At 39.9% G+C, this 19,057-nt stretch overlaps 2 protein-coding genes across 2 annotated transcripts; one reads left to right on the forward strand and one right to left on the reverse strand.

The window, feature by feature from the left end:
• Positions 1 to 523: 523 nt before the first annotated feature.
• Positions 524 to 10,223, reverse strand: sugp1 (SURP and G patch domain containing 1). The gene is made up of 14 exons (XM_085139530.1): positions 10,081 to 10,223; positions 9,455 to 9,626; positions 8,592 to 8,692; positions 8,180 to 8,428; positions 7,899 to 8,022; positions 7,697 to 7,797; positions 6,667 to 6,790; positions 6,247 to 6,575; positions 5,853 to 5,959; positions 5,527 to 5,704; positions 5,301 to 5,407; positions 4,208 to 4,353; positions 1,300 to 1,429; positions 524 to 1,079 (listed from the first exon to the last, which is right to left on the reverse strand). The coding sequence occupies exons 1-14, from the start codon at positions 10,097 to 10,099 to the stop codon at positions 1,053 to 1,055; spliced, it is 1,914 nt and encodes a 637-aa protein (XP_084995656.1). The 5' UTR covers positions 10,100 to 10,223; the 3' UTR covers positions 524 to 1,052.
• Positions 10,224 to 11,039: 816 nt separating this feature from the next.
• rnf126 (ring finger protein 126) lies at positions 11,040 to 19,057 on the forward strand. Its single transcript, XM_085139544.1, has 9 exons — positions 11,040 to 11,200; positions 12,033 to 12,091; positions 12,333 to 12,393; positions 12,485 to 12,723; positions 12,918 to 12,986; positions 13,071 to 13,140; positions 15,499 to 15,592; positions 15,914 to 16,029; positions 18,198 to 19,057. The coding sequence occupies exons 1-9, from the start codon at positions 11,126 to 11,128 to the stop codon at positions 18,348 to 18,350; spliced, it is 936 nt and encodes a 311-aa protein (XP_084995670.1). The 5' UTR covers positions 11,040 to 11,125; the 3' UTR covers positions 18,351 to 19,057.

Consider the following 19,057-nt stretch of genomic DNA (forward strand, 5'->3'; position numbering starts at 1 on the left):
CTATTTTACATCCCTTTCACAATTTTCATAAATTTTGAGAGATCAAAAGATTAATGGATTATAATAATTGCACCCACTAATATCTGTCTTAAGAAATTTAATCCATCAAGAAACCCTCATGCCATTAACCAGCAACTCTCGATTTACTTTCTACTTTCACTTAAGTTGTCTCTGATTGATTGTTTGGCTGAGGAGCAGCTCTTGCTTAGCTGGGATTTCTGAGTTATATTTATCCTGTCTAAACCTCTCTGGGGAATGGCAAACTGAAGGTCTGGTTTCACTGATTTGTCACTCCTCACTACTGGCTGCTTGAGCCCGGTCAAGCCTGCTTAATGACTCACTGCTGTACAGAGCCATGGCAGAATGATTACCGATCAAACTATCAAATATGATTACACGACTGCCTACACTTGGCACACAGGTATGTCATAAACTGAAAGTAAGATACTCTTGGCCCCTGCATGTCCTCTAATAAATAGATTATAAACAAATAGGTATAAGTAGGTGAAAAGATAACTGCCCATTTCAGGAAGTGGCTGTTTTATTGCAGAAACTGTAGCATATAGTGAAAATAATCAAAATTGTTACAGAACACAGTAAGCAAAATTATACAGAAAATTGTGTGCTAAAGCAGAAGTGAGTTTATTAGATGGTAAAGCAAAAAGATGTAATGAGTTTACTTATTATAGAAGTCGGGTGAGGACAGTATTTGTTACAATCTTAAATTGAAATATAACACAGATGATCAAATACTGAAACCTGTGTGTAATTACACCAAACAAACTAGAGAATCTACAGATCTGTATTCCATTTTCAAACTTCGTCATCCTCTTGGGCACACACACACACACACACACACACACACACACACACACACACACACACACACACACACACACACACACACACACACACACACACACACACTATTTCAAAATTTCTACTGTGCAACAGTGTTCATTTTGTAATGAAGCAGAGCTGTGGCAACTGGAAAAAAAAGCTTTTAAGTTACAATAAAGAAGAACAAGTATAAACATAAACAGCTGTCTACATTAGTAATATGGTCTCCGTGGATTATTCTGTAAGAAGACAAAAGAAAAAGCAGATTAAATTCAAGCACAACAAAGGACTGTGTGTGGCTGTGCAGCAGAAATCTTCTTTAAAAAGTCAACCGATCATAACACGGAAACAATGTGTGGCTTTCTTTATGCAAATCCAAATTATGTAAACAGTTTACATAAATTGGTGAAATTTTATAGATTACTTTTCCAATGTTAGAAAACATAAAAGATATGTTACCAGTGGGTTGGGCCTGAAGCGGTAGGCGAGCATCATCCTCTTTCTAAAAGCGTCATATTCATCATCACCTTTTGAGAGCTCAGCTGGGCGGTCAACTCCAAATCCTGCTCCATTCATAGCCGTAGTTCCCCTGGAGTGAGACAGAGAGACCATAAAATAAGCCTTTTTTGTGTCTCTCTGATACGAGTGTTACAGTCTCTAATAGAAACAACTGCTCTTCCAAATCAGAGGCGTAAATAATGAAAGTATTAATGAATGGCTACTGTGCACGTTGGCTCACTGTCAAACTCATGGCCCCCTGAGACAGCTGAATATAAACAGAGCCAGTGGTAATAATGGCTCTGTTTATATTCTGCTATTTATACCTAAATAGGTCTGCTAAGTCCTATTTAGGTATAAACGCCCACAAGATTTACAAGCACACACTGTAAACTGACTGCTAAGTAATACATTCCTGACACTGTCATTACTGGGTCATTTAATGACACCAAATTACACTTTTGTATACTTACTGCACTAAATGTTGAACTAATAATTCCTGTAATTTATGTACCAAAGTACCCTGTGACTGAAGTAGTAAATCAGGTGTAGTTTACTTACACTCATCATGGGCATGAATTTCATGGTTATTTAGAATTTTTGCAACCGTTCATCTTCCAGGATGGAGTGATTATACAGCATATATTACTCTCTATCGACTTAAAAACAAAACAAACAAAAAAACAAAACAAGAAACGGTGCACAAGTTGGAATCTTTTTATAACTGCCAAAACTCAAGAACTGGAAACTGCTGGAGTGTCACTGTCCACACTGAAGCGAGTTTTACGTTGACGTGGAGTGAGAGGGTACTGACCAATAAAGACGATCCTGCTCTAAAAACACCTTCAAGATTATCCAAACCAAATTTCAGTCAAAGCAGGTTAACATTAAGCCAATGGAATGGCCTTCCCAAAGCCCCGACCTCGACCTTATTGAAAATCTGTAGACTATGTTTAAAAGCTGGGTTGTGGTAGAAAACCAGGCAATTTACAGTGGGGCAAAAAAGTATTTAGTCAGCCACCGATTGTGCAAGTTCCCCCACTTAAAATGATGACAGAGGTCAGTAATTTGCACCAGAGGTACACTTCAACTGTGAGAGACAGAATGTGAAAAAAAAATCCATGAATTCACATGGTAGGATTTGTAAAGAATTTATTCGTAAATCAGGGTGGAAAATAAGTATTTGGTCAATAACAAAAATACAACTCAATACTTTGTAACATAACCTTTGTTGGCAATAACAGAGGTCAAACGTTTACTATAGGTCTTTACCAGGTTTGCACACACAGTAGCTGGTATTTTGGCCCATTCCTCCATGCAGATCTTCTCAAGAGCAGTGATGTTTTGGGGCTGTCGCCGAGCAACACGGACTTTCAACTCCCGCCACAGATTTTCTATGGGGTTGAGGTCTGGAGACTGGCTAGGCCACTCCAGGACTTTCAAATGCTTCTTACGGAGCCACTCCTTTGTTGCCCGGGCGGTGTGTTTTGGATCATTGTCATGTTGGAAGACCCAGCCTCGTTTCATCTTCAAAGTTCTCACTGATGGAAGGAGGTTTTGGCTCAAAATCTCACGATACTTGGCCCCATTCATTCTGTCCTTAACACGGATCAGTCGTCCTGTCCCCTTGGCAGAAAAACAGCCCCATAGCATGATGTTTCCACCCCCATGCTTCACAGTAGGTATGGTGTTCTTGGGATGCAACTCAGTATTCTTCTTCCTCCAAACATGACGAGTTGAGTTTATACCAAAAAGTTCTACTTTGGTTTCATCTGACCACGTGACATTCTCCCAATCCTCTGCTGTATCATCCATGTGCTCTCTGGCAAACTTCAGACGGGCCTGGACATGCACTGGCTTCAGCAGCGGAACACGTCTGGCACTGCGGGATTTGATTCCCTGCCGTTGTAGTGTGTTACTGATGGTGACCTTTGTTACTTTGGTCCCAGCTCTCTGCAGGTCATTCACCAGGTCCCCCCGTGTGGTTCTGGGATCTTTGCTCACCGTTCTCATGATCATTTTGACCCCACGGGATGAGATCTTGCGTGGAGCCCCAGATCGAGGGAGATTATCAGTGGTCTTGTATGTCTTCCATTTTCTGATGATTGCTCCCACAGTTGATTTTTTCACACCAAGCTGCTTGCCTATTGTAGATTCACTCTTCCCAGTCTGGTGCAGGTCTACAATTCTTTTCCTGGTGTCCTTCGAAAGCTCTTTGGTCTTGGCCATGGCGGAGTTTGGAGTCTGACTGGTTGAGGCTGTGGATAGGTGTCTTTTATACAGATGATGAGGTCAAACAGGTGCCATTCATACAGGTAACGAGTGGGGGACAGAAAAGCTTCTTACAGAAAACGTTACAGGTCTGTGAGAGCCAGGGATTTTCCTTGTTTGAGGTGACCAAATACTTATTTTCCACCCTGATTTACGAATAAATTCTTTACAAATCCTACCATGTGAATTCATGGATTTTTTTTTCACATTCTGTCTCTCACAGTTGAAGTGTACCTCTGGTGCAAATTACTGACCTCTGTCATCATTTTAAGTGGGGGAACTTGCACAATCGGTGGCTGACTAAATACTTTTTTGCCCCACTGTAAATGAACTGGTTTAACAATACCAAAAGTTTCTGGTTGAGGTGAAACTTGATAAGAGACATTTAACCAAATATTACAATCAATCCATCCTGGAAAATTAACAGTTAAAAGAAATCATTCAAAGTCCCAATTTACCACGGCATTCATGCCCATTAGTATATGCAAACTTTTGCCCACAACTGTAAACACCAGAAATCCAACATGATAAAATTACTGCACTGAGTTCAGTTTAATTTAAATATTTGAAGGATGATATTATAAGTAGAAATGCTCACTTGTTGACAGGAGCCTTTATTCCTTGTCCTTCACTGCCGAGGCCTTCGCCTTCTTTCCAGCCCATCTTCATGAGCATTCGGAAACCGAGATTCTCCACCGTCAACTTAAACTCTTTGTATTCTGAGTAGTCAGGGTCCCGACCCTCCTGTGAATCCAGGAAAAAAAGTTGAGCATTCATAACAACAGAAGCAGCATTGTGTTTTGATTCCACACATTATTTTTTATGACTGTGAGGAATCATAATTCAGTTTTATTAGAAACACTCCAAAAATCCTAAAGATGTCGCACAAACATGGAGCAAGTGGGACATGGAAACAGCTAAAATAAAGCAACAATGTTTATCATCCTTGGGAAGTGCACATGTACAGAAACAGGGAGCGCATATAGTTGATTATTAGTTCTGCACAGGTAAGTCATAGGTGTCTTCTATTGTGTAGTTGTTTTAAATGTTGAGAACATTATAGATGATGTATCTCAATAACACTCAGCCTTCAGGCCTTCATTAAATACAGCCTGCAAAAACATATGTACTATAATAACCCAGCAGTTATATTACATTTTCCTCAAAGACACTTGTCTGTGTTTATACGTGCTTAGACTCAAACTGTATGTCGTTTGCCATTTAAAAAGCCACATCCTGGAGCTGACTTTCTAACAACTTCCCATGCCTCTGGTAGATACAAATTACATTCATAGTGTTCATTTTTTCAGCTTCGATACTTTTTGATGAGATAATAACAGTGTCAAATCACACAGATTTCTTTTTAAAGTAGCAATTATAGTCTGTTCCTAGGGGACTTTCAGAAAGGGACGAGGAATGTGCTGGGAAATGGGCAGTCTGGGTTCAACTGCTGAGGCATTTCAGAAAAACCTCAGCTGTAAAAGATATGCGTGCCTTTGTTGTGGAAAAAACACTAAAATTTATATATATATATATATATATATATATATATATATATATATGAACTGATTTACAAGGGCCTACTTTTGCAATCCTTTCTTTTCCCCAGAAATAACATGCGTGATGCATTAAGCAAGTCCTGATATTACTTTCCCAATTTGGGGAAGTGTTGAATTGAAATGAAAACTGACCTTTAGTGCCTTGAAAGTCTCCATAAACTTCTCCAGCTCCTCTGGGGGCAGGAAGTCACCAATAAAGTGCTTCCCTTTACCCATTTCTGTCAGAGATTCAGCCCATTCTGGAATAGACATTTACATTTTTTATTTAAAAATCAGAAAGGATCACATACTAAGTCTTCAAAAGCCTATAGAGTTAAAGTGTATATGAATGATTTTCCAGGCTGCTGGTAAAACTCACCGCGAGTCTTCTCCATTTCCATCTTTCGGAGCCGATGTTCCCAGGTTCCCGCTTGCTGGTCCACCTCTTCATCGCTGTCATACTCGTGCTGATGCTCTCTTATGGCCTTCTCCCACATCACTTGCATGTCTGCCATTGCACGCTTGTGCTTCATGATCATGTCATACATCTCTTGCATCTGCAAAAAAACCCAAAAACAACGCCTGCTCAGTTAGCAACACGTACGTTGTTAAGAACTTCCAGGAAATTATAATCTTGTATGATCTGAAAGAAATTTAAAAGACTAAAGCAACAACACTATGTATTCTTTTTTAATACTTCCATACCTCCTGTTGTTCTTTCAATTGTCTCTTCTGGTCCTCAGATAATTCTGTCACTCCAACCAGACCAAGAGGTTTCCCTTTTTTATAACCCAGACCTCTCAGCTCCTGGGCTAAAACGGGGAATATCCATTAGTATGTATAATGCTAGCAATCTCAATTTCTCATTAATTGTCAAACTATCTTGCTGGGCTCAATGTTCAGATGACTTTATGAAATATGGCTATGAGCATTAGCATGCATAAGTTGGAAAATATTTCACAATATTTGTTGTCAGCTGTAAAACACATAATACCGTTTTCTGAAAGAATTGCACAAGAAAAAGGTTTGGGGTTAAATTAATATTCATCCCCTACAAATAAACACATGAACAGTACTTGCACATTTGTAAAGTAAATACCAGAAAGTGATGGTGCGTTAGGGTCTGGAAGACTGTTCTCATGAGGAACAACAATGAGAGGAATAGGCAGGTCGACTTTGTCTTCTTCAGACCCCCATCTGCTCTTCCTCTTTCGTTTCACAGGTGGGGTTTCTGACTCCTTAAAGTTAAGTGCAGATGGTTGGCTCTGCTGTGAAGAGATTTCTGGTACTGGAAAAGCAGCTGGTGGCTTAACAGCTGTCCTGGAATCTCCTGTTAAATCTGCAGAGTTCTGAGAGTTTGCAGCACGATACTCCTTTACTTTCTCTTTGTAGAAATGGTGGGCTGGACTTTGTTCATCATATAAAAAACTGAAGGACAGAAGATTCATACAGTTCAGACAAACTATCAAAAAAGAAAATGTGAGACATGCAGGACACAGGAACAGATATGGCCACTTACCTGAAGGCTGGGTTGTCTCGGTTGCGCTCAGCAGCGATGGCTTCCACCTCTGGGCCACCCTCCGCCACAAACTTGGCCAGCTTCTCAGCCACCTGCTGGGTTTCCGCGTCCACTGGGGGGGAGACTTTAAGCAGCCTATTAGTACTGGGAGTCAATTCACACTCTACTACTGTACCGTACTCAACTGGCCCTCATACACCACCAGTCTAGAGCCAATAGGGGATAAGAAAAGGAAAAGGGAAGGAGGAGCAAGGGGGACAGGGGTGGTGAATGGGGAACTGTATGGATTTGAGGCTTTTACTGTAACAAATGAAGAATTAAGCCCTGAGAGACTCCAACAACATACAGTATGACTATAATTTAAAACTTACATCTGCATTCATTACACTGTTCAAGTCAAAGTCTAATACTGTATTTATTAAAGACTTATCCAAAAATAAATCAGTATAGCACAGTCATTGTGCCAGAAAACAGATTGAGAGCCTGAAAGCAAAATCTGTAACATATTAAGCACAGTTAAAAGCAAAGGCTAACTGTGAAGTGTTGGCTTGAAGTTGGAAAAAGACCCAATCAGAAGCAGAAAGTTGGTGTTGAAAAGTGCCGATCCAGATCAGAACTTTAAAATACATAAATGGTTCAGCTGCTTTCTAAATATCTCAGTTTTAGATATGCTAGGAGTAGACACAGTAAAAGTTACACATTTAAAATAAAAAAATATTGGTGTAGATGGTAAGCTGCACTAACTTTACTGAGAAATGTGAGCCTCCTGCTATGCAGTTTTCAAAACAGATCAAGTTATGATGAACTCCGTAGCAATAGTACATTAGTTACAGGCTTCTGTAGTCACGATATTAGCCATCACTATCAACCCTGAGTATCTCAGTAGTCAGATTATAATACCTGAAAATTGTAAGTGTATCTGAGAATGCGGTATCGGCATGCATTCCTGTGCAATAACAGTAACTCTTGAGAGGAAAGATTAAAGAAAAGAAGCAGAAAAGGAAGTGTGTGAAGTTAAAAGGCCATTTACCATTATCTGAGAGTTTCTCTGGTCTTTGCAAATCCTTTTTCCATTCTGCAATCTTTTTCTTGTAGTAGAGATATTCCACGCTGCTCTTATCATACAAAAAACTAAAAGGCAAGGACAAAAATTGTAAACAGATACGTCTGAAAAAAACTTTCAGAGTAAAATAAGTCTTACTAAGTTAAGCGACAATGTCCTTCAAACTTACGAGAAAACAGGATTGTCCTTGTAGTCTTCCTTGGCCTTCTTCTCCAACTCAGGTCCCCCCTCGGCCACAAAAGAAGCCATCTTGTCGATAATGAGTCTGGTGTCTGAATCCTCTGGGGGAGAGACTTTAAGCACGCTATGAGTACATTTACTCAAAGGGCACAAATGACAAAATGCCAGTCACAAGGCAACTGTTCCACTGGAGTACGCAGAGGATGCACTGAAATGTCCAAGCCATGGAGGTGTCCCCTGACACAATGAAAAACACAGGCCAGGAATTACCTTTCATCTCTAAGAATTTGGAGTAATCGGCCTCTTCTTCCTCATCATCACCATCTGGAGAGCAAAAGACACTTGGCCTCTGGCTGAGAATAGGATTCTTCTTGGACTGTGAGAAGCTCTTGAACTGATTTAGCATGCTGCTGACTCCAAGGCCAGGTCGCTGGCCAACGAAAATGCTCTTTTTCTGGAGCGCATTTCCTCCTGGTGATAAAGTTGGGGTTGATGGGGTCTTGGCATCATTGATGGAACCTAGAAAGAAAAGGAGACACTTCAGGAAAACCCTTCTACTAAATTCTATTATATTTAGATTCGAATTAATTAGGTTATGCATACTAATGCAAACTGTCCCATCTAAAGCTCTGCTAAATATCATTCAATATTTTGAGTAAGCTGTGCAGAATCGGGTACTAACCAGACACATGTGCCTTTTCCTTCTGCATCTTCATGAACTGCTGTAAGAAGCTCCCATCATTTGCGAACTTATTTGTGGAAGCCCCTTGGACACTGGTAGAACTACAGGGATAAAAGTGTAAAAAGGTATTTTTAAAAATATGTTTTCAAGTCTAAGGCTGGCATCACAGAAAACATTCACGTGTACAAGTATCAGATTGTTGGTATTGTTAAAATCTCCCAATTCTTTGAATCTTTGGGCTGAAGGAAGGACAATACTCGGTGTATAAATGCTCAATCAACAATCATTTATTTCCATACAATGAGCATAAGCCATCCGGATGGGGAGACATGCATGAAGAGGGTCACAGCAAATCTCAAAATGGTGATGGGTTACACAGCTTCTTATAACCTCTACTGGCCCCCACCTAGTTGTAAAAGCCTAAACATTCACATTCTTTCTCTGTCACGGCGCCTAAGTTATGACCTCGGCTCCCTGTCTTTCTGCCCTCTATAAAGGTGGGGGCATGGAATGTGGTCTGTTTCTTCTATTATCGGCACAAGGTCCTCTGCACACAACATTCTCTTCATGATTTAGCAGTCTGACATGTCAAGAAAACAGTGTAATACATTCACAGCAGCTCAATGGCAGCGCACACCTGTCTAACAGAATCCAAAGATGGTCATGTTCTTTTAACCTAAAAATATAAGGGAAACTAAGCTACATACTTTGCACACAATCTAGACTAAGGGATATATTTATGTTCTACAGCTGTTAACATAATTCAACTACCTTGACTATAGGTATAAGATAACATACGTTTAGAATAATAATCTCACAGTATTCAAACTGAATGTGGGCCATAATAGGATGTGTATAATTACCTTTCAGACAGAGGCTTGCTAGTGGTTTGAACATTCGTTTTTGCTTGCTCTGCCATTCTTTCTTCGATCTCTTTTTTCTTCTGAGCTATCAGTTTTTCTTGACGGAGAATAGTCATGTTCATTTTGCTTTTCTGTGGTTGGATGGGTCTGGACTTCCATCCTCCTCCTCGACCTCAAATACATGACAAAATACAATGCATGTGACAACAAACCTAAACCTCTAACAAAAGATAGAGCCACCCTCTGAAACAACTAGCATATCAGGAAATCTGACACTTATTTTATAAACTGGCGAAGACTAGTGCTAGCCTTTTTAAAAAAAAAAAAAACACTTATTAGCAACAAAACAATTTTCAGTAGCTATGTGACGAACTCTGAACTGGGTTAAAGAGGCAGTTGTGTCTTTAAATATGATTGTTAAAGACTGCAGTTAAAAGTGTGTATTTATTGAACTGTATTAATCTTATTTAAAACCTGACCCAGCTAACCCAACAGCTAGTTAACTTAGCTGGCGTTGTACACTGGTTCAAACAAGCTAAATTAGCTTGTGCGATTTAACGGATAAACTATCGACCTTAAAGTGCAGTTTGCACGTATTTGGTGTAAATCTCACTGTAAAGGTTTACCTGCATCGCCAGACTCCATGGTCGCAGCAGGAAGAAAAATGCACTTCTAAAAAAGACGAGCAGGGACGACACAAAAGGCCTGCAGTAGTTACGGTAGAAGCGGGGCGACTTCAGGCTGAATTTCCCCACAAAACTTCCGGTTTCCACTCACCAGAATAAAAGCATAATTTTTACCTCGAGCCTTAACCGCATTTACTTTAAAGTCTATGTAGTAAATAGGTATATAATAATTAAATAAAACCATGCTTTATTAATTCCGAACCTTAAACAACGTATATAATTATCCTTCATCTTCAAACCCCTAAAGGAAAACAGACAAAGAAATAAACAAACAACAACAACAACAACAAAACAACCTGTAGTAAGATTTTTTTTCTTCACATCTCCCAGCCCTATTGAAATTGTTTGGACTTGTAAAGAGGAGGGCTAGTGAATATATTGTTACCACAAGCTCTGACTATTGAGCTATCAGGCAGGAAGAAGATGGATGCAGTGAAGGAGGACATACCGAGGATTCATGTGACAGAGGAGTAGGCAGTAGTCGAAAGAAGAATAAAAATACAGTAATTATAGTGCAATACTTTAATCATTTATTAATTGTTATCATTCAGCTTCTTTTCAGGTTCATTTCTATTGTTTAAAATGGGTCAGTTCTCTTTCTTCTTTGCCTTCTTCCTCGTATTATTATAAAAATGATCAGGTTTAAAACGTTCTGAAAAGGTAGTACAATATACAGATAGACAAAACACTTTGTCTTACAGCCATACCAAGGTAGGTCAAAAATGCACCAATAGGGCCTCCTCAAATTTGACAAAACTGACAAAAAATAAAACTAAAGACTTGCTTCTATATTATATATTCGTTTAGTTCGTTTTATAGTAAGATAGAAGAACAGAAATTATAATTTGGAGGTAAATACACCGGAAGTCATTTCCTGCCTGTCGTGTCAGGTGCGCGTTAGTTTCCGTTTCCTGTTGCAAGAGCCGTTGCTGTTGTCCCTTGCTGCTACCCGTCCGTACTGTGTGAACTGCTCTCCTGCTCAGAAATGGCTGAAGCTCCCCCACGGCCCTGCCGGTTTTTTTGTCACCGGTGTTCAGCAGAGATTAGTCCGCGTTTACCGGTAAGGGCCGTAGAGACACCTTTTGTCCGCGTGAAGGATAATGAGTAATAGCCGATCTTGTCTTTTTTTATGTGCGTTTGGCACTCAGAGAGTCTCTCGACTCATTTGCTGCTGTTTAGCTGCGCTAGTTCGGCTAGCCCTGTAGTAAAGGACGGGGTGGTAGTCAGGTGTCACTAATCAGGCTGGCGGATACGCTTGGGTTGAGATGTCATGTTTTACCGTTATTATATCGAACGTCACTAAATGACAGCCAGGTAGAGCTGACGTTAAGGGCTTGACAAGTTCAGCCGCGGTAGCCTTTTGACGTTAACGGGCAAGCTAACGGAAGACCGCGGGCTCACTTTCGATTCAGGGGACTTGTTATTTTTTTTACTCAGGAGACATCGCTTAGCGGGGAATGCTTTCCAGTAAAGACTGTTGTTGGCTGATTGTAGTTGTTAAATCATTACAAAGTCACTCTCTGTCGTGTCTGCTGTTGTGGCATCAACCAACCTCCCAGCACTGTTGTCAAAGCCTTTCACATGAAGCTTCTTGAATGTTGCAGTAACAGTTTCTCTTTAGTCAGTCTGCTGCTCAGCTGTGTGACACAGTGCCCTTTAAATGTAGGAAACTTCTGAAGCCCTGCTCAATAAAGTTGCACTCCACAAACGCTCCTAAAGACAATTAAAAAGATAAAATAAAAAAATTAATTAATAAATAAAAAAAATAAAAATATATATACATATATATATATATATTATGGGTTGCAGAAGTATATAATGTTGGCGTTTGACCTCTAATAAAGAGACAACTGTGTTTGTGTCAGGGATTCAAATTTACATTTTCATTGTAGGACTACACGTGTCCACGCTGTGAATCTGGTTTTATTGAGGAACTGCCTGAAGAAAGAAGGTAAGGAGGATCAATCTGAAGAAGTCCACTGAAACAAAGTTTAGTTCTTCATCACACTCTCTTTGAACATTTAGTCAATGCATCAGAACATCAGTGCAAAATATGAGCCACCAGTAAATCTTGACCATAGGCAGAAGGGACTTGTGTACTGATGCTCCGATGATAAATCGGTGTATCGCTACTTAGTTTAATATTTCAGTACATTTCTACCTCTTAACGTTTCACTTTCTGTTTTATGCAGTGCTGAAAATGGGTCTGCCTCTACTTCCTCTTCCAGTGATCAGTTCCGCCCAGTCTTGGAGGTCAGTGTGACGTGATAAATCAGCTGGTTCTGAAAAATATCTTTTAACACCCTACACTATATTTTGACATTGTCTCTGTCTCTACCACTAGAACATGGATCACCAGCACTTATTCACATTTCCCCCGGGTTATGGTCCGTTCGCCCTTGGGATTTTTGATGAAAACTTTGACCTTCGGTTGCGGCTACCCACAGAGGACAACCGAGAGACGGAAAACAGGAGAGAGCGGGAAATGGCATCGCGGCAAAGATACGGTGCACGGCAACCACGGGGTCGGCATGTTCCTCGGCGACAGGGTACGCGACACGAAGGAGTGCCCACATTAGAGGGGTGAGACATTTTCAGCAGTAGAGCGTGACTGAGAAGAAGTGACAGGGGAAACAGCTTGGCTTGTTACTGTGTTATGTGCAAATATTATATGTCACATGTTATGGTAACAGTATTAATCCCACTGTTTCTCAGTTTGAACCCTGTTGCTTGTTGTAAGTAGTTTGTTTTTGTGATGTTTCTTTTTTCCTGACTAGAATTATCCAGCAGCTAGTAAATGGAATTATAGCACCTACAGCCATGCCAAATATTGGGATGGGACCTTGGTAAGTTTAAGAATGTATGATAGACACATTGCTTACTTATTTCAGGAGACTTTTTACTTTGTTAACATCCTTCTTAATTTGCAGGGGTATGCTACATTCCAATCCAATGGACTATGCCTGGGGTGCCAATGGGCTCGATGCTATCATTACGCAGGTATGTACAATGTTTTTCTTTCACATGAAAATAGAGATAAACTGAAACAGAATTTTATACTTGGCTTTTGAGTCCAACAAATCTATTCAACAGAGTTGCAGGAATACTGTGATCTAGTGAATACAAGCCCCTGGATTCCAGAGCAGGGTCATTTTAGCAAGTTTAGCACTTAAAAATACACTGAAACAATCTAAAAGTGTTGAGCACAACATTTGGAACCTCCCTCTGGTGTTTCAGGAAGTCTCACTAATGTACACAGAGAGGCTTCAGAGATTTGACCTTGAAGGCTTTCAAATTTGGATCACTAGCTAAAATGTAAATCTGTATCAGCTGATTTTTTTTAACAAACAAAAATTACTCTGTGGGAGATGGGAGGGGGGCTGACTACAACAAAGAATGAGGACCTAGGATGGAAAAAACCTCCCAGCATTTTTTTTTTCTATTGGCTGGCACTGGATATGAAACATCAGGACATAACCGCATGGTCATTAACACGTAACACACCAGCATGACCCTAAATGTCTTTGCAGAAGTCCAAATCAGACATTATTGTAATGTTATTAAGGTGAAGTCCAAAGACAAAGCTCTAGACTAACTGGCTCAGAATGTATCTGTGACTTGAACATAATTTAGTGAAATGTACAGCTTGTTTTTTAATTCATGGTGTTTAATGTGACAGAGGACAGGATAAGAACACAGAGGCATATGGAGGCAAAATAAAAGAGCCACCACAACAAACACAGAAATGGTAGAAATTACACCAGTGTTGTAGCTTAAGGAAATGGCAAAACACAATGTAGGCCTGAAGTTAAGGTCACAAGCAGTATCCCCCTGGAATTGTATAAAACCTTCAGTCTAAAGGAGCATCTTCTTCTGCAGCCCAGCATCACTTCTAACTAGAGCTGGGCGATATGAGATTTTTTCATATCACGATATGTTTTTTTCATTTCAGGCGATAACGATATATATCACGATATAAGCCAAATAACTATATTTGTAAGATTTAAATGTGCCGTTGCTCACAAGTAAAATGTGAAATAATTAGCAGCTTGTTTTGATTTAAATATTTATTTCCCATAATAAGTTCAACAGGGTAGATGTACTTAAGAAACATGAGACTTTTTCAGATAAATAAAGGCAAATATTGCAAACTACACAAAAGGCAGCCGCTAAAGCGTTTAAGTTTCAAAATAGAACAAACAAAACAGACTACTAAATTGTCAATTCCACTTAGAAACCAAATATTTATTCTAAAAATAAATCTTAGTTTGTTTTACAGAAGAACAGACAAAATTGAGTAACTTTTGTCAATATCAAATAAACTGAGAACTAAAAGGAAATTCTCAATCTCTCCTTGTTGTATATCTTAGTTTTCAAACAGTTTTAACAGTTACTTTAGTCTGACAAAAGCCGAATGACGAATTAGCGCTTCTAGTCAGAGATTGAGCATGCACTGGTTTATTGTATTTCCAGACTTGCTTTCGGCTTGCTTTCTACTCTGTCTTTTGTCAGATTTGAAATAGCCAAAATACCTTCACACTACGGAACTTCTATGGCTCTTCCGTTCGACAATCTCTCCGGCATTGGAACCATCATCTGTTTTCTGTTCGGTAACCTTCGGTCACGCTCTCGGTTGATTTTTCTCTAGTTGGCACACTCATTTCCTCCATTACCCGGGCGGCACGGCGGCTGGCTGCTTCCCAAACAAATACACATGTGCGGCTTGGCACTTATGCTGTACGTAACAAGTCACGTGACGTGCCGCTGCGGCTGTGATTGGTTCGGCTCTGCACTACTTCATTTGGATTGGCTGTTCTTTTTTCTTTTTTTATTTGCGGTGAGGCCTATTGCAATAGTTTAATTTTTCTATCGAGAAAAAGTTATTTCGCAATACATATCGTTATCGTTCTATCACCCAGCTCTACTTCTAACGTTCCTGCAACTTTCACGTCCAGGTCATGTTCCTGACCTGATATGCTGGCTTTAGGCTTGGACACTGTGGACTCATTCACTGAAACTTGTGGTTTGATCCCTGGGTCATAGCTTTCATTGACCCGGTTCCCATCAATATTAATGGTCCTCAACATGAGGATCTGGTCAGAACAGGAATTTCAGGGTTCACTCTAAAAATAGCAGTGACAGTGGGAGTGGAGTCAAAAAAAGGTGAAGGTCCAAATTAAAATTTTTATTTTTTTGTGTCTAGAGTCAAAGAATGCACGTTTGCAACTGCCTAATGAAGCACTGATGATCAGGCATATAGAAATATGAAGAGAAGTTTCCTTTGATTTGATCGGCCTTGTTGTCATTCTGATTTGGTCACAGCTGGTCATTGTGAGCCTGTCTGTTTTTCATTTGTAGTTATTAAACCAGTTTGAAAACACGGGTCCCCCTCCTGCAGACAGAGAGAGGATAAAGAATTTACCCACGATTTCCATCACAGAGGAGCACGTCAGTAAGTCCTCTTCTCATTTTCAGCGTGGTTCTTTGTACATTTCACTGCAACCTGCTCAGCTATGCACTCTACTTAAAAACAAATAAATAAAACATCTGTGTAGACATTTCTACTGATTCAACAACAGTATGTTTTTTTTTTTTTTAATAATGAGAAAACAGCCTTTGAAAAGTGTCTCTTTTTTGGGACATTTGGCTTTCAGTCACAATTGCTCAACACTACCTAAACTCAAATAAACTATATCAGCGTGATCTCAGTTCTCCGTGGGGCTGATGTGTGTGTGAGCACAGACAGATGGTGTGTCGTTTGCTGTTTGCACAGGTGCTGGTTTAGAGTGTCCCGTGTGCAAAGAAGACTACAGTGTTGACGAGAGTGTAAGGCAGCTACCCTGCAATCATTTGTTTCACAATGACTGTATAGTACCGTGGCTGGAACAGGTATGTATATTTAATGAACAGAACTATAGAGCTGATTGAAACATTAATTGTGTTATTTCATTGATATCAACCACTTACATATGAAGCCAGGTTTGTTTTGGATCACTTGATTCTTATATAACCTATGTACTTCATAAACTACTAATGTGGTTGCAGCAGATGGCTGCCCCTCCCTGAATCTGGTTCTGCTGAAAGGTTTTCTTCCTGTTAAAAGGGAGTTTTTCCCTCCCTATGTTGCCAAGTTCTTGCTCATAATGGGTTGTGTGATAGTTGGGTTTTCTTCTAATCTTCTAGATTATTTTCCTTAAAGTATAAAGTGCCTTTAGGTGAGTGCTGTTATGAATTGATACTATATAAATACAATTTAAATGTTTCTGATGATACTGTAAACAAGTTAACTGCTAAATCATAGCTTTACAGTTTTAATAAAGACTTTCAAAAGCAGCACTAATTCTCAATATTCTCTGGTGGCTCTCTTAAATCTTGCTGCTTTGAAACTTTAGTGGTTTTCTGTATTCCAGGAGTAAAGAAAAACGCTCTAATCCATGCAGTTTTACACATACTGCACCATTACACGGTAGTTTGGAAAAACACACAATATTTCTCCGTCTTAGACTTAGTTGCAGGCCATATTATAAATGGGTTGCATTTTTTTCCCTTGGTGCATATCATATGTCTCTTCTGGTACTTTCAGCAATCTTCCAGGAATTTGCTGGCATTTGTGAGCCAATCTTCACCCTGGAAAGATTTTTTTTCAAAAGCTCTGTTTTACTAAAAGGCCAAAACAGAAAAAGCAGTGTTTACCAAAGTACCAGTGTATAAGTGGGCACGGCTTACAAAACCAGTCGGATGCAGGCTGCACTGTCTTATTTAAGAGTTGTCATTCATCCTGCCATTGTGTTGAGGTCAGATGTTTTCTGGTTGGTGGGGGTTATTTAGTTTTATTTTGCTCTAACATGAGAAGCTTATGACGTGTAAGTCCTGAAGAAATCACCTTGTCACTGAAGCTGTGGCTAGAGGCAGTTGAATTACATTGTTTACAGAAATATGTCAAATTGAATTGACAATAACAAATTCCAACACTAACTCTTTGGTTGCACTGGACACGGAGGGTTTTCAGACTGTTTGCAGTGATTTTCTCTCTTTTTACTGGTGACATGCAGTGCTTGTTCAATTCAGTTCAATTTTATTTATACAATGCTAAATCACAACAACGTTCACCTCAAGGCGCTTTATATTGTAAGGTAGACCCTACAATAATACATACAGAAAAAAACCCAACAATTATATGACCCCCTTTGAGCAAGCACTTTGGCGACAGTGGGAAGGAAAAACTCCCCTTTTAACTGGAAGAAACCTCCGGCAGAATCAGGCTCAGGGAGGGGCGGGGCCATCTGCTGCGACCGGTCGGGGTGAGAGAAGGAAGACAGGATAAAGACATGCTGTGGAAGAGAGACAGATTAATAACAAGTATGATTCAGTGCAGAGAGGTCTATTAACACATAGTGAGTTAGAAAGATGACTGAAGAATAAATACTCAGTGCACCATGCGAATTTCCCCAGCAGCTTATTGCAGCATAACTAAGGGAGGATTCAGGGTCACCTGATCCAGCCCTAACTATGTGCTTTAGCAAAAAGGAAAGTTTTAAACCTAATCTTAAAAGAAGAGAGAGTGTCTGTTTCCCGCATCCAAGGTGGAAGCTGGTTCCATAGAAGAGGGGCCTAAAATCTGAAGGCTCTTTTGCATGTTCAGGGTAAGGCAGTTTGACTGAGTTTGTGGGATGGCCAGACTACACTGGCTAAATAAATGTTGGCATCAAAGGTCATTTATTTAGTTAAAAAAAGATTTCCCAACCCAATAGCATCATCTATTTTTACGTTTGTGGAGTGGCTCTTTGTGGCGCACTCAGTTTACTCATTGCTGTCACGCCTAATGTAGGCATTTTCATTGATTACAGTGGAAGCATTCACCCAGTGAAGAGTCTGCATTATGTCTACAGTGTAGCCACAAGGCTGTTGTCTGGAACAAGGCTTCTTTCAGTTGTTTAAATGCTCTATTCAAGTGTCCATTTTACTGAATTATTACGATTGTAGGTGAGAATAAAACTGCTGTGTCCATGTACTGAAGCTGATCACAGTGATAACTTCCTATTCCCCGTCTCTTACAGCATGATACGTGTCCTGTGTGCAGGAAGAGTCTTAGTGGACAAAACACAGCCACAGACCCGCCGGGGTTATCGAGAATGAACTTCTCCCCCTCTTCCTCCTCCTCTTCCTCCCCAAGCTCACCTAGCAATGAAAATGCTGCCAGCAACTCCTAGATTTTCACTGTTTCACAAGAGAAAACATGACACCCTTCTTAGACCCAGCAGTTCCTCTCTGCAGCTGAAACCAGGACATTTTTCTGTCTCAGGTGAACGGGACAGTGAGATGAGGTAGACTCAAATTTTAGGATTTTTTTTTTGTTTTGTTGTTTTTCTCCCTCCTTCTGTGCTGAACGGATATTGGGACCAGCTCCCGCTGCTACTGTTACAGAGTGTTTGAGGAGGTGGGAGTCAGAAAAGATGGAGAATATGATGACGATAATAATAACAGTCCACTTATGAGTGGGATTCTTACAAAACACGGAGCAGAATTGAAGCCAGATTGGACTGCTTTTTGATGAAAACATCCTTGCAGCAGTGCTTGGACACATTTTATATTTAAAAGACAAGATGCTCTTTTTAAAAAAAAAACATTGCCTGTGGTGGTGGAGTCCGTAGATGTGTAGACAGAGAATTCCTTTTTGAACTGCGAGCCACTGTACAGCGAATGGATCAAACTAAGACCTTGCGGGAAGGAGACTGAGAGTGTGCATCTGATTTTTATTTATTTGCACAGTTTTTGTTTTGTTCTTTTAGGTTTTGTTTTGTTGTTTGTTGTTTGTTTTTTGGCACAAAATCTCATGTTGGGATGTGAATGTGAGTCAACTGCTGAACAAAAACAAGCAACATTTCAACCTTTTGCATTGAATAAATCTTTGAAGATG

The sequence above is a fragment of the Neolamprologus multifasciatus genome, chromosome 18 (genome assembly GCF_963576455.1).
Source record: "Neolamprologus multifasciatus chromosome 18, fNeoMul1.2, whole genome shotgun sequence".
Classification (NCBI taxonomy): Eukaryota; Metazoa; Chordata; class Actinopteri; order Cichliformes; family Cichlidae; genus Neolamprologus; species Neolamprologus multifasciatus.

Coding starts and splice junctions, on each gene's coding strand:
- sugp1 (XM_085139530.1), bottom strand. Junction 8,429..8,591: donor GGAAAAGGCACATGTGTCTG/GTTAGTACCCGA, acceptor TTTTCTTTCTAG/GTTCCATCAATGATGCCAAG. Junction 5,960..6,246: donor TAACGCACCATCACTTTCTG/GTATTTACTTTA, acceptor TCCCCGTTTTAG/CCCAGGAGCTGAGAGGTCTG.
- rnf126 (XM_085139544.1), top strand. CDS start 11,126: ATGGCTGAAGCTCCCCCACGGCCCTGCCGGTTTTTTTGTCACCGGTGT. Junction 11,201..12,032: donor AGATTAGTCCGCGTTTACCG/GTAAGGGCCGTA, acceptor TTTTCATTGTAG/GACTACACGTGTCCACGCTG. Junction 12,394..12,484: donor AGTTCCGCCCAGTCTTGGAG/GTCAGTGTGACG, acceptor CTCTACCACTAG/AACATGGATCACCAGCACTT.